This window comes from Phragmites australis, chromosome 10 (genome assembly GCF_958298935.1).
Source record: "Phragmites australis chromosome 10, lpPhrAust1.1, whole genome shotgun sequence".
NCBI classification, from domain to species: Eukaryota; Viridiplantae; Streptophyta; class Magnoliopsida; order Poales; family Poaceae; genus Phragmites; species Phragmites australis.
The window spans coordinates 23,277,116-23,292,339 of NC_084930.1; the positions used below are offsets into that span (position 1 = coordinate 23,277,116).

A 15,224-nucleotide genomic window follows, 5' to 3' on the forward strand; every position below is an offset into this window, starting at 1 on the left:
AGGGGACGCGGCCGGGCACGCCCCAGAGGCCTCCCGGAGCGAAGCTGTAGCTTTGAACCGGTGTTCCGATGAGGAATCCTGGTGCACTCTACACTGCGCAGGACGAGGACATAACACCGACAACTGCCGGACCCACACCACCTTCCGAGAAGAATACCCCAGAAGGTAGGCAAACTTTGCCTCGACTGAGGGGGCCACCAAGGAGCGATCTGAAGATCGCAGGTCACGGGCTAGCCGGTGGGTCAATCATCTGGCCTTACAGAACCCTCCGCAGCTGGCCCTACCTCGTCTGCCCCAATCATCCGTAGAGTGGTACAACGACAAAGGGACATGGGGCAGACAGATTGTCCTCGCTATAACTGGCAGAGGGAGCTCTAGCTACACTTTGAAATGGTAGCAGCGAGACTACGCACACGGGGCGCACCACATTGGAGCAACCAGTATCCATCAGTAGGCTAATGAATGGGCTGATGCCCCTGTGACATTCAGCATTGACGATTCCAAAGGGGTGAAATTTCCCCACTCTGATGCCCTGGTCATCTCAGCCAACATCATCGAAGTCGAGGTCCAGAGAATACTGATCAATGGAGGCAACTCGGCGGACCTCGTATTCATGCATGCTTTCGACCAGCTCTAAATCCCACGAAGCCGGCTCTCACCAGGCCACAGACCCCTCCAAGGATTCAGTGGGGTCCCCCTCGATGACCTATGCCAGATAGAACTCCTGATCATCTTCGGCGAGAGCTCCACAACACGGACCGAAGTAATCACCTTCGACATTGTTGACATACCTTACTCCTACAACGCCATTCTGGGACATGGAACTCTGAACGAATTCGGATATGTACCCCATCACAATTACCTTTGCTTCAAGATGCCTAAACCCATGGGGCTAATAACCATCCATGGCGACCAAGACCTAGCTAGGCGCATTGAGTACGGGCACCCTGCTCTGCTCCTCGGCTGCCACATCCATGCCGTGACCCAGGAGGGCTCCGAGGACCCCCCGTCGGTGCATCCCGAGCACCACTGCCCTCCAAGGCCAGAACCGGAGGGGGACATAAAGCGTGTCCCCGTACATCCGGAACAAGCCGACCGGACCTTCCAAATAGGGGCAGACCTCACCTCCGGGAATGAAGCCCAGCTTTTGACCGTCCTACAAGATTGACCCGAAGGCTAGGCCCATACGCCAGGGGCTTCGCAAGCTGTCCCAGAGCAGGAAGAACCACAAAAAAGGAGGTCCAGAAGCTACTCAGGGCCAGTGTTATCCGAGAGGTCATCCACTCCGATTGGCTCTCAAACACCATCCTGGTCAAGAAACACAGCGAAAATTTGCGTATGCGCATCGATTTCACATTGCCGAACAAAGTATGCCCTCGGGATTCGTACCCCCTTCCTTGCATCGATCAGCTAGTGGATTCCACCACCGGCTGTGAGTTGCTAAGTTTCCTGGACACCTAATCCAGGTACCACCAGGTGTGGATGGCGATGGAGGATGAGAGCAAGACCAGCTTCATTACCCCCTTCGGGGTATACTGCTACGCCCGGATGCCCTTCGGTCTTTGAAATGTTGGGGCCACCTGCTCTTGCCTAGTGTACAAGGTACTATGGCAGCAACTGGGCCACAATCTGCAAGATTTGTGCCATCACAGAAATGTCACCTTCCACCAATCCAAAGGAAGTACAATGCTTGGCCGACAAACTTGCAGCCCTAAGTCGCTTCCTTGCCAAATCTGCCTAGAATAGCCTCCCCTTCTTGAAAATGCTGAGGGGTCCGAACAACTCAACTGGACTCCGGCGTGCGAGGCAGCATTCGAAGCCCTCAAGGCCCACCTTTTCAACCTCGAAACACTCGCCATGCCCCTCCCCGGTGAAGGGCTGCTCTTATACTTGTCCGTCTCTACCTCTGCTGTCAGCGCTGCCCTGGTAAGAGAGGAGAAAAGTGACAGTCGCTCTACTCAAAAGGTTGTATACTATGTCTTAGAGGCCTTAGCTAGAGCCAAGACACGCTACATCAAGCTCGAAAAGATAGCATATGCCCTGCTGATGGCCTCACGCAAGCTCCGGCACTACTTTCTTGCCTACGACATCACTGTCCCAACCTCTTACCCACGTGGCGACATGTTTCGCAACCTGGAGGCGATAGGATGCATCTGCAAATGGGCAGTAGGACTAGCCCCCATCATGGTAAGGTTTGAGGCCCACACCGCCATCAAATCCCAAATCTTGGCAGACTTCATCGCCGAATGGACTCCGGCGCTCATCGGACCGGCCACTACTCCTCCCCAAGACATTTGAACTATCTACAACGATGGAGCATACGGCTCCATGGGCGCAAGAGCTGGTGTGGTCCTCATCTCCCCCACAGGCTAGCTAGTCCAATTCGCTGCTCACATGGATTTCAAGACGACTAACAACATAGCCGAATACGAAGCCGTCCTCTTAGGCCTCTGAAAGGCCCAAGCCTTGGGGGTAGCCAGAGTCATCATCTGGACTGACTCCCAGATAATCACTAGCTACATCGACAAGAGCTTCCAAGTTCAAAATCTGGACATGACAAGATACCTTGAAGCCATCCGCAAGGCCGAAGCACACTTCCACGGCATATCAATACGGAGCATACTGCGAACGGACAACAGCCAGGCAGATGCCCTGGCAAAAGCAGCTGCCACGGGCTAAGACCCACCATTGGGTGCCTTGCTCAAAACTGTACACTAGTCGGCTGCTAAAACCCTTAACGAGACGGCTGCCACCATCCTCCCCATCGAAACAAACGACTGGAGAGCTCCCCTCTTATCCTTCCTCATCGGAACAGAAGAGGCAAAAGACCTGACCACGCTCCGTCGCATTCAGCATCGCACCAGGAGCTACCGTCTCATAGAAGGCACCCTTTACAAGACTGGTGTCTATGCTTGCCTCCATCACTGCAACCAGCCGGTATACCACCGACCATTAATAGCCTTCATAGGCAAGGCATCACGATATTGGGGCCATATCTGGAAGTTATCACTGCCGAAGCTGAGGGGCCTCTTCGTCCCATTGCCCTTGATAATCTTCAACTAGCAGCTGGCGAAGTGGAGGGCCACAAAGAAATCTGCCCTACCTTCACACCCCTCCGCCTGCATGGCCCACTCGAAGGTGGCCAGGTGGACGATGGCATTGGCATCGAGCTTTGGAAGCTCCACATAGTAGTGGTGAAGCACCTCCTCGAGTAGCGATACCGATGGAAGTTCTAGGCCTGCTTCGAAGAAAGCCTCAAACACCATGACTTCATGGACTAGAGGCTCCGGGACCTCCTCATCCAGCGGAGACCGAGCGACGGCCCTAGAGGGAATCCTCCCTTCCCTAACCATCTGGTCAAGCTCCTCGTCATCAATGGCAGACACCCCCAGCATGGTGGTCTACTGGGGATGACTTCTGCTGGTGCGGCGGAGCTCCACCCTTGACGGCGGCCCCATCAATAATGGAGGAACCGACGTCACCTAAGGGCCCCCCGCCGCAACCACACCGACAGCTTCACTCGCCGCCTATGTTCCAGCTCCGCCCGGGGCACTCAAGCTAGCCATACAGATCGCAGGAGGATGGCGAAAGGTGCTGGACGGCAAGAAAGAAAGAAGAATAGCAACCGATGGACGCACGCGCAATGCAAGAACAACTGGAGGCAAAGGGTAGACGAGAACGTGGCGCAAGTAAAAAGGTTGCTCAGGGTAATCCCTCACCTTATTAAGATAAGAGAGAGATTACCTCCCCAAGAAAAGCAGGCGCATGCCCTGTCCATTCACCTGCCAGGCCACGATCATGGGGAGCGGAACTGCCCCCCGCAGCCCTCCAAGCACAAGATGCCACGAGTCCCTCATCCGCCTGAAAAGATGTGATCAGCAACGTCATCAAATGGACAGTCCAGATCAAGTGGATCAAATCCTCCAAGACAAGCCAAGTGATACTAGGGACCATGAGCCATCAACAGCAAAGCCAAGGACCGTCGAAGGCCCTGCTCCGAAAGAACTACGGGCTTGACAGCTCCGCTAGCCACCCTCGTGAGGGGCTACTATTGGGGGTCGTTGTTAAGGACCCCCGACGACCTCATGGCTCAGCTATCCCATGTCTCATGAAGCCTTCATCCCCTGGAGCCATGCCTCCTAAAGCCTCCATCTCCGTGAATCATGCCTCCCAAAGCCTCCATCTCCCGGAGCCATGCCTCCCAAAGTCTCCATCTCCCAGAACCATGCCTCTCGAAGCCTCCATCCCCCGGAGCCATACCTCCCCCGGAGCCCCCATCTCTGAGGCTCGGGCAGGCTTCCCAAAAGCTACGGGGTGAGACATCAAGCCTCAAGAAAGATCGGCCAGAAGGGGAACGCTAGTCATCCTTTGCCTGCAAGGAAGTGACCGGCGTTATGTACCACTCTATAAATAGGGGGTTGTGGTCATCTGGGGAGGGAAGAGGTCACAAGGAGATCGCTCAAGGAAACACACAAGACATAGAGGTGCCTAAACACTAAATCACACGGTGATACTCCCCCCAGACCGATCCATTTTTCTACTATCAATACATTTGTGGTGTTCCTTCCTCTCAAACTTCGTCTTCAAGCTTGAGTCTCCTCCTTAGAAGAAACTCTCGTAGTACCTGATGGGGTAAGACAATCTCTTGCTCCAACAATTACAACCACATTAACAAAAAAAGTCACATCTTACATAGCAAAATAGGCTCAAATATGCACAAAGATACTGACAAGTGACACATTGACCTTACAAGTCATATCACCTTACATAGAAAAATAATGATTACAACTGGAACTAGGATTGCGACATGGATGACTTGACTGTTGTATGTCGCAACAACTTCCTATTATGACTTGTGTCCTTTGTAACATGCTCATTTGAATCCATTAACTCCAAAAATAATATACAACAAACCACACTAACATGAAAAATATGTAAAACAAGTATGAAAACAGTATTAGCATCAGATAATGGAGATAATTATATACGACTGCAAGCTCGACTGGGATAGTGAAAAGACGTGCAAGGTGCATGTGTAATAACCATCCTAGTCGAGCTTTGCAGTCATATGTATGGTCTCCAATTTCATCATTTGCAAAAAGAAAAAAATAAGTATGAAAAAAGTGCAATTTTTAATACAATATGTAATAGGAGTAAAAATGAAATATGGCCTTAGTGGCTATAGCAAATGGTCTTATTAGGTACACATAATAGGGACGGTGAAGGACATTGACCACAGTTTGGATAAATCCTACTTCTTCCACTATTATGTGATCCTAATAAGGCCAAGGTGCAAGTGTTGTAAATAATAATATGATAATAAGAAATGACAGCAATTCGTAATCAAGAATTTCTGATGACATGTGTACAGCAAGAACTAGGCAGTAGGTGTATAAAAGTGCTCTTAGGGAATGAATAACAATTGGCCCCAGGACAATCAAGGTCCTACCCTCTAATTATTCTATTGAGTACATCAACGACTGGACAATTTACTAAGTTCTCATCTAGTTATTAGAACTAGACAAAATACTAAAAAATCACACAATATCATCATGGACAGTGCTGCTGTACCAAATCAGAGAGCCAGATTCTGAAAAGGACAAGCAATTTCCTACCGAGACAGAAATAGAGACTGAACAGCAGGATTCAAACAAGTAATGACAGAACAAAAAGGAAGAATCAACTTCGTTATCCAGAATTTGATATGCTAATCATTCTCATAACTTACAGCAGCACACCATTCAGGGATCAAATTATAATTGGTAGCCCACTGCAAAGACAACATAAGAAATATGTCTCGTTATACAAGTACAAACTAGCAAGGACCAAGGCAGCATTTGTTCTTAACACAAATGGACCACAAGCAGCATATGTTCTTATCATTCGAACACAAAAGGACCACAACCAACATCTGTTCTTATAATTTGAACACACAAAAGGATCGAGGCAGCATAGCTGTTCTTATCATTTGAACACACAATAGGATCACAAGCAGCATCTGTTCTTATTATTTGAATACACAAAAGGAGCACAAGCAGCATCTGTTCTTATCATTTTAACACACAAAAGGACTATCACACAAGCATCTATTCTTATCATTTGAACACACAATCTGTCGGCCATGAATTAGTACAAACTTGCGCTTAAACCCTAGGAATTGGATGGTAGAAGGAGACGAAAGGGGAGCAGCGAGGCCTACCTAGACGTCGGCATGGTGGTCCATGGCAACGGCAGTGCTGGACGAGGGAGTAGGGCACAACAGCACAGGCTCGTTATCATCAGGGTGGAGGCAGTGTGCTCCTCGGCATCGTGGTAGTGGTCCTCAGCGACGGCGACGGTGAACGATCGTGCAGTGCATGGCAGCATGGGTTCCTTATTGTCAGGGAGGAGGCGGAGAGCTCCTCGGTGTTAGAGTGGTGGTCCTCAGTGATGACGATGGTGGACAATGGTGCAGGGCACGACAGCGTGGGATGCTCAATGTCAGGAGGCTATTTAGCGGAGGGCACATGCTAGGATGGGGAAAAAAATTCTGAGCACTTTTATAGGGGAGGACTTCAACTACTGGCTCAAGATGACGTTCGGCAGTGAAAGTGGATCTTCACTGCCAGCTAAATAGAACAACCAGTAGTGAAATATATTTCATTGCTGGCCCAATAAGTCCACCGACAGTGAAATAACTTTCACTAGAGTCAAATATGTTCATCGGCAGTGAAAGCCCTTACACTACAAGTGCGGGGTGTAAAAAATTTGATTTAGCTACATGCGCTAGAGACTCGAACCCACGACCTGCACTAAGTAAGACTGAACAATTAAACCGTTGCGCTACTCAATTATTTTTGTTTTAGTTTGTACTATCTATAATTATTAACATTATGTTGACCTGAAGTCCTAATACATATTTATTTAAATGTGAACTTTCTATATACAAAAATTAAGTTTTGTATATACCTAAATTTCATGGCTCCATTTTCTAATTCAATAAAAAATTAAAATAAATCTATTCATACCTAAGTTTCTATATTGGAGCTTGTTATATATCTTAATTTCATCGATAAATATTTTAAGTCGTTAAAAATTGAAAACAAATACGCTCATAACTATAGCTAATGTAAATCATGTAATATGCAAATAGATATATGTTATTTCTATTTCTAATTCATTAAAAATAAAAAATAGTAATGCATAGCAATAGTGCTTGTGCTATTGCTAATTCATTAAAAATAAAAAATCAATATGCTCAATAACAAAGATATCTTCTACCATAAACTACAAATTGAAGCTTCCATAATGTAAGTGAGGTATAATTGCATCTAAAACAAATTCATACATAGTAATTAATATAATTTAGCTACTTTGTCTTAATGATTTGCTCTTTATTATGATCTTGGTGTATATATGAAGGTTTGTCGGTGTCTTCCTTGGGACCTAGGTTGACGTCCTCTCCAAAAGGAGGTAGCGCATCGAATTGATTGTAGTCTTCCTCATCAACGACATACTCAACTCCGACAATCCTTCTTTTTCCATGAAGAACCACTTGGCGCTCCTCCTTGTTAGCTGGGTCCAGGTCCTTAATATAGAAGGCATGCATAACATCATTCATAAGTAGAAATAGTTCTTCTCTATATCTAACAAGTTTTTGGTCCACTATAGTTATACCATACTTGTCAATCTTTACACCCCCTAGGAGTATGACCCATTGGCACTGGAAAAGAGGAACCTTTAACACTCCATAGTTGAGCTCCTAGATCTCCTCTATGATTCTGTAGTAGGTCTCCCTATTTTCATTGCAGTCTGTATAAAATTTATAGCCATTTATGTCATATTCTTGGAATGTGAGGATTGTCGTTCATGGTCAGTGATTCAACACATTCAACTGAGCACACTTTATCTGTGTTATCCATCACCTGTCTATGTAACCTAGCGTCAAAATGATCTTGGTGCTCTCTCACAATCCAAACATTGGACTTCCCTGGGTTTCTGGTGCGTAGCATCTTCTGGTGTTCTTGACAAATAGGTCCACTACAACTGATTGTTGTAGAAGTGTGAAATATGCTTGCATTAATGAAACGGGCTCATTAGTGTGGAATGAGTTCTCACCTTTCGTCCATTTCCCCTATAGCCTCCCCTCATGACGAGATACAGGCACACCAATCGATTTGAGATTTATGCAGTCGACGCAGAAATCAATGACCTCCTCGGTTCCCTAGCCCTCAGCCATGCAGCCTTCTGGCCAATTTCGGTTATGAACATATTTCTCTAGAACTCTCATGAACCTCTCGAAAGGGTACATCTGATGCAGAATCATGAGGCCAAAAATCCATATCTCTTTCACAATTTGAACAATGAGATGCACCATGATATAAAAAAAATGATGGAGGGAACAATGCCTCAAGCTGGGATAGAGTCTCAAATATGTCTTCCTCAGCTTATCTAGATTGGTCGGATCGATGGCATTCTGAGATATCGTGCTGAAGAATGAACATAGATTTATGATTGGGTTTGAGACTTTCGGTGGTAGAATACCTCTAATTGCATTGGAAGCATCTGTGTCATCATCACATGACAATCATGAGACTTCATGCTAGTTAATTTCAAATCTTTCATATTTACTAGTCTCGTTATGTTGGCGGAGTAACCGGATGGAACTTTGATTCCATGTAAGCACTCGCACATTGCAATTTTCTCCGCCTTGCTTCGACTGTAGCTAGCGGGACCAAGATATTTGTTACCTTCTTTCATATCTTCAAGATGTAGATCTTGTCTGAGTTTCATACATTTCAAGTCCTTTCATGCTTGGAGTGTATCCTTTGTTTTACCAAATATGTCTAGTAACGTACCAATCAAGCTATCACACACGTTCTTCTACATGTGCATGACATTGATTGCGTGTCGAACCACCAGATCCGGCCAATAAGCAAAGTATTAAAAAATTGATTTCTTTTTTAACATAGGAGCTCTAAGATTAGATTTCGGAACCGACATACTCCCACGTCCCTTTCCAAGGATAACCCTAAGGACCTTTACCATCTCATGTACCTGTCTCTCAGTGCAATGCTTAGGAGGTGATCGAGTCTCAACTTTCGCATCAAAAACTCTTTTATTTCTGTGGTACGGTTGATCCTTGCAATAAAAATTTACGATGACCTAGGTACAAAATTTTTCCCTGTTCTTCAATCACAAGCTCTCTGTTTCATCCAAGCAATGCACACATGCATAGTACCTCTAAAAGTCTTGCCCGATAGGTTGCAAGGGCTGGCCAATTCTAGATTGTTATGAACAACATTGTGTGTAGGGTGAAGTTCTCTCATTTGTATGCATCCCATACCTGCACACCATCGTTCCACAGTACTACAAGATCTTCCATTAATGGTTTCAGGTAGACATCGATATTGTTGCCAGGTTGCCGGCCCTGGTATCAGCACCGGACACATAATGTAGTTCCGCTTCATACACAACCAATGAGGAAGGTTGTAGATACATAGAGTCACATGCCAAGTGCTAGGACTACTGCTCATATCGCCGAATGGATTCATCCCATTTGTACTCAACCCAAATCTTATATTGCTCACATCTTCTACAAAGAGCTCATTGTATTTCCTATCAATGTTTCTCCTGTGCGTAGAATCAGCAGGGTGTCTCAGCATTCCATCATCCTTGTGCTCCTCGACGTGCCATCACATGAGTTCGGTATGCCTTTTGTTCGCGGATAAATGCTCCAAACAGGGGACTATAGGAAAATACCACATCACCTTGACCGAAGGCCTTTTCTTCTTTACTTCACCATCGGTATCATCACTATCACACTTGTACCGTGCTGCACCACAGACGAGACATGCTTCCATGTTTGCAAGCTCTTCACGATACAACATGCAATTGTTTGGACATGCATGTATTTTTTGCACTTCCAACCACAATGGGCACACAACCTGCTTGGCCTGATACGTATTTCCTGGTAGCACATTTCCCTTTGAAAGCAATTTCATCAAGCACAATAACAACTCTGTGAAGCTTGTATAAACCATATATTGCTTTCCTTCAATTGTAGCAGTGAAAGCATGGTACACAATTTTATATACTCCTTCTAGCAGCCCAAAACAATAGTTTTTTAGAGTCCTCTACCATACGCTAGAACTTTTGAAACACTCTAGATTTATTTTTGAACATAGGAGCTCTAAGATTAGATTTCAAAATCGATGTACTCCCACGTACCTTTCCAAGGATAACTCTAAGTCCTTTTACCATCTCATGTACTTGTCTCCCAGTGTAATGCTTAGGGGGTGATCAAGTCTCAACTTTTCTGTCAAAAGCTCTTCTGTTGCCACGGTATGGTTGATCCTTGCAAAGAAATTTACGATGACCTAGGTACACCATTTTTTGGCTTTTCTTTAGTCACACGCTCGCTATTTCATCCAAGTAATTCATCCAAGTAATGCACACATGCATAGTATCCTCTGACACTCTTAACCGATAGGTTGCCAAGTGCTAGCTAATCCTGAATTGTTATAAAAAGCATTGCATGTAGGGTAAAGTTCTCTCGTTTGTACGCATCCCATACCTGTACACCATCATTCCACAGCACTACAAGATCTTCCAATAATGGTTTCAGGTAGACATCAATATCGTTGCGAGGTTACCTCGGCCCTGGTATCAGCACCGGCATCATAATATATTTCTGCTTCATACAAAACCAATGAGGAAGGTTGTAGATAGATAGAGTCATAGGCCAAGTGCTATGACTACTGCTCATGTCGCCGAATGGTTTCATCTCATCCGCACTCAACCTAAATCTTATATTACTCATATCTTCTGCAAAGAGCTCCTTGTATTTCCTATCGATGTTTCTCCACTGTGTAGAATCAGAGGGGTGTCTCAGCATTCCATCATCCTTGTGCTCCTTGGCTTGCCATCGCATTAGTTTGGCATGCCTTTTGTTCGCTATAAATGCTACAATGGGGGACTATAGGAAAATATCACATCACCTTGACGGGAGGCCTTTTCTTCTTTCCTTCACCATCGATATCATCACTGTCTCGCTTGTACTGTTCTAAACCACAGACAAGACACACTTCCAAGTTTTCAAGCTCTCCACGATACAACATGCAATCGTTTATGCATGTATTTTCTACACTTCCAACCACAATGGGCACACAACCTGCTTGGCCTGATACATGTTTTCTGGCATCACATTTCACTTTGAAAGCAATTTCTTCAAGAACAGTAACAACTATGTGAAGCTTGTATCAGATCATCCATTGCTTGCCTTTAATTGTAGCAGTGAAAGTGCGGTACGCAACTTTGTACTCCTTCTCGCAGCCCAGAACAACAATTTTTTAGAGTCCTCTACCATACGCTGGAACTTTTGAAACTCTCTTTCATTGGTGAAATTTCCCTCCCCATCGCGTAACATCTGCTCCACATCATCAACGCCAGCATCGGCCAACATCTCCTCTCGATCATCATCAACCAACATATCTTCGGCAGGTGGCATATCGGTATATTCATTGACTGGCATGTTGGTGCACAAGGCTTCACCGTGCTCAGTCCAACAGGTATAGCCAGGTATAAAGCCTCTTGGCATCAAGTGGGAATGTGTCTGTTGGGTGGTGAAAAATTATTTCTTATTCTCGCAATCAACGTATGGATAACACATGTATTGAGACTGTGTATTTGACTTGTGCGCCGCGGTTTGTACTAAGAAACAATCCACGCCATTCTTGTACTCTATGCTCACATGGCTCACATCCATCTTCTATCCATCTACAATTATTTCATTATTGTACATCCAAATTCATAACATCTAGAAGATTTTGCGATCACCAACAAATAAATTACGTCGTCATCTCCTACCTACGATTGTCCCGGGTTGGAGGAACCGCCTTTTGCATGCTTTCAGGTCCGCTTCTGATGTGTATTTGTTGGTGTCATCCCTAGAATTTATTATTATCCAACCCCTTATCTATGACTCATTAAGGAAACATGAAAAATAAATACACTCATACATAAAGTTTCTATATTGGAGCTTGCTAATTAAATAAAATATCAAAATACAATTGAATCTTGCTGCATACCTCAATATCATGACGAAATTTTCTAATTCATTAAAAATCAAAATAAGGGATAATATCAACTTTGGTTTTTAAGATAACATTTTGAGTTAAAATGCTAATATAGGATTTAACTTGGGGATTTCAACATACTTGAGCTCAAAAGGCTCTTAGAAGTTTCCTTGCTGTTATGGAAAAATCAAGGGTTCACTTGCCAAAAAACAAAGAAAAGACAAATGAGCAAATTGAGAGGAAAGAATGGAATTTTTTTGGATATCTAGAGAGAGCTCATGTAGACCTTTTTCTTGACCAAAAATGAGCTTGAGTGGTGCGGGAATCAAAGTGGGAGAAGGAATGAAGTGGATGCTGCCATGGAGAGTTTGTGAGGAGGAAAGAAAGTTCTGATCGAACTGTCTGTTAGCTCGAGCTTGGAGAAGGTGGGGAAGGGGGCATCATTGTTGGCTAATTAACCAGCTGGCAGTGATGTTATGCTATCACTATCGGTTGGTAGATTAAGCCTGCAGTGATGAGGGAGCATGGCATCACTGCCGGCTCAATCCATCGTCCGGTAGTGATGACACTTATCACTACAGATTTATAAGCCACGATGATTGATTCTTTCCACGTGGCTTATGAATCGGCAGTGATGTCACATCACTGCCAGCCTATTAGGAATTGATAGTGATGGACCGATATATAAACCTAATTTATAGTAATAGAATTAACTCAGCCTACTGGCGCATCTTCTTAGAAATCATTCGATCCGATTACGTAGACCCGAGTCGAGTATCAGACACTCCTCTGGAGCTCCGCCTCCACCGCTATCCTAACGCCGCTCCACCAGCGCCGCAAACGCCTAACATCTTTCTTTCTTTAATCATTTTATATATACCATGGACAATGCACCAGTAATGGTGTTTAGCGAAAAATGACATAGAATGCTAATTTTCAATGTACAATGAGTCCATGACATCTGTCTTTGTTTCCAAAATTAATTGGATATCCTTTTATTTATATGTATGGATTGACACATCATGATTACAAATTCTAACAGCAAGCTAAGGCATAAGATACCATACAAGGCCAGCTCTTCTTACCATATTTTGATTCAAGTGAACAGTCCATATTTAGGGTCCCATGGACATCATTCCCATAAATAAACTATACAACATTCTTCAACCAGTCACTGAGCATGACTTATTTGACATAGAAAAACATATGTAGTTGTTCTTCTTAATTCCATCCACCATGGTGTCCACCACCGTATCCTCCATAACTCCCACCTCCGCTGTAGCTGCCACCAACATTACCATAACCTCCTCCGTAGCCACCTCCATATCCATTGCCGTAGCCAGGTTGACCATACCCACCACCGTATCTAGGGCCACCATACCCGCCACCATATCCATCTCCATAGCCACCATCATGGCCATGGTTATATCCTCCACCATATATAGGCCCATATCCACCACCGTAGCCAGGCTGATTATATCCTCCTCCATACCCACCGCCATTTCCATATCCTCCACCGTAACCACCGCCGTTTCCATATCCTCCACCATGGTTGTCTCTGCCTCCCCACTTCTCATCCTTGAGTCCAGCCCCTCCTGCTGGTTTCACATTCTTCCCCTCAGACTCTACATGCAAAAAGATGTTTTTTAATGATCAATGTTTTGTACACTGTAGTATTTGCATACATACTGTATAGCATTAGTTTCACAAATGCTGAATATAAGTTAGCTAGGGGAGAGAGAGAGAGAGAGAGGCGCAAACCAACCGTTGGCTTCATTGAGCTCTCTAGCATACACCACATCCTGGAAGATGAGCAGGAGAGAGGCCAGGACGACACAGAGAAGAACTACAGACTTAACCGCCATTTCTACGCCTCTCTCTCCCCCTCTCGCTGAAACTAGCTTTGTGTGAAGAGATAGGACTGCCGCAGCGTGCTATTTATAGACTATAGAGGCAGCAACGCATGCACGCACATTGCTCGCATCCGAGCCTATCGTCGAGATAATTAAATGGACGGGGTCGTGCCAAGATGTTTCAACGCTCAATAAGTGCACTGATACAGTTGGCTGTTAGCTCGGATTGGAAGGAAAAGAGTTAGCTCTGGTGCTACGTCTCGTTGTCAACTTGATTACTATCCCAATGGAGCCGGGCATTGACATTATTGAAGTATCAGTGGGTTTACATGCGTTCGTGGTTGAGATTTCAGAACAAGATGCAAATTTAAGGTCCACTAACAAAGTATAGATCATTTTCCCCTATCCGTGCATTGTCGGATTTCTAAAGGCAGTTAGATGTAGTACTCATTTGAATTGGGCTATCTATATCTTGGGCGATCCACTGTTCTCACTGTGTGACGTAATTAAGAAAAGTAAAATTGTAAGATAAATATCTGTTGGGATTGAAAAATCTGGTTCACACTTGGAAAGCCAAAATAAAAGTAGTGAGACAAAATGGACTTGCAAGGGATTGAAATTTCCGCAACAATGAGATTTACTACAGCTGTTTTAGCTGCGCTAGATCTTTGTAATGTACGTAAATGTGTATTAAAATTAAGACGCACTATTGCTTGGGCTGGATCATTCTCGGATTAATAAAGCTTGCTAGATGTGCTCATTAGGCACTTCAGAGAACAGATGAAGGTAAGGAGCAGGATACGTGGTCCATGAAGTTGTCGGCAAAATGGCAATTGGTAAATTGATACAAGCATTTAATCATGTCACTTCATTGCAGTTCCTAGCTGAAACCGTTGACATTTGCTCGCCGACGGTCCTCCTCTCTCTCTCTCTCTCGCATACACACAAAAACATGTCAAGGAAGCTGCTGCTCGCGCTGCCAGGAGGATGCGCCGCCGCCGGCGGGAAGGACTTTGCTCTAACCCTATATTTTGGGGATTTTTTGTTGAAGTTTTTTTATCTGTGAAATAGGATTTTTTATTGGATGTAAAAAGTGCTCTGATCGGTTGTTCGAAAGTTTTTGATCAATCAAAACAATTTGGAAATCGGTTGCTAACCCCTGGATCCATGGAAAAAGAAGAGAGATCCAGGGAAAAAGAAGAGGGGGTAGGAGAGGAGCTGTTCGGAGAGCACGCTCACAGCGTCGTTTTGGTGTCCGACATCGTTCGCTGCTACCGGTGGCACAGTGCACGGGCTGTATAGCGATCCCCTAACA

At 44.9% G+C, this 15,224-nt stretch overlaps 1 protein-coding gene across 1 annotated transcript; it reads right to left on the reverse strand.

The window, feature by feature from the left end:
• Positions 1 to 13,022: 13,022 nt before the first annotated feature.
• LOC133930381 (glycine-rich cell wall structural protein 1.0-like) lies at positions 13,023 to 13,983 on the reverse strand. Its single transcript, XM_062377019.1, has 2 exons — positions 13,822 to 13,983; positions 13,023 to 13,681 (listed from the first exon to the last, which is right to left on the reverse strand). Exons 1-2 carry the CDS (start codon positions 13,919 to 13,921, stop codon positions 13,278 to 13,280), a joined length of 504 nt encoding a protein of 167 aa, XP_062233003.1. The 5' UTR covers positions 13,922 to 13,983; the 3' UTR covers positions 13,023 to 13,277.
• Positions 13,984 to 15,224: the final 1,241 nt, after the last annotated feature.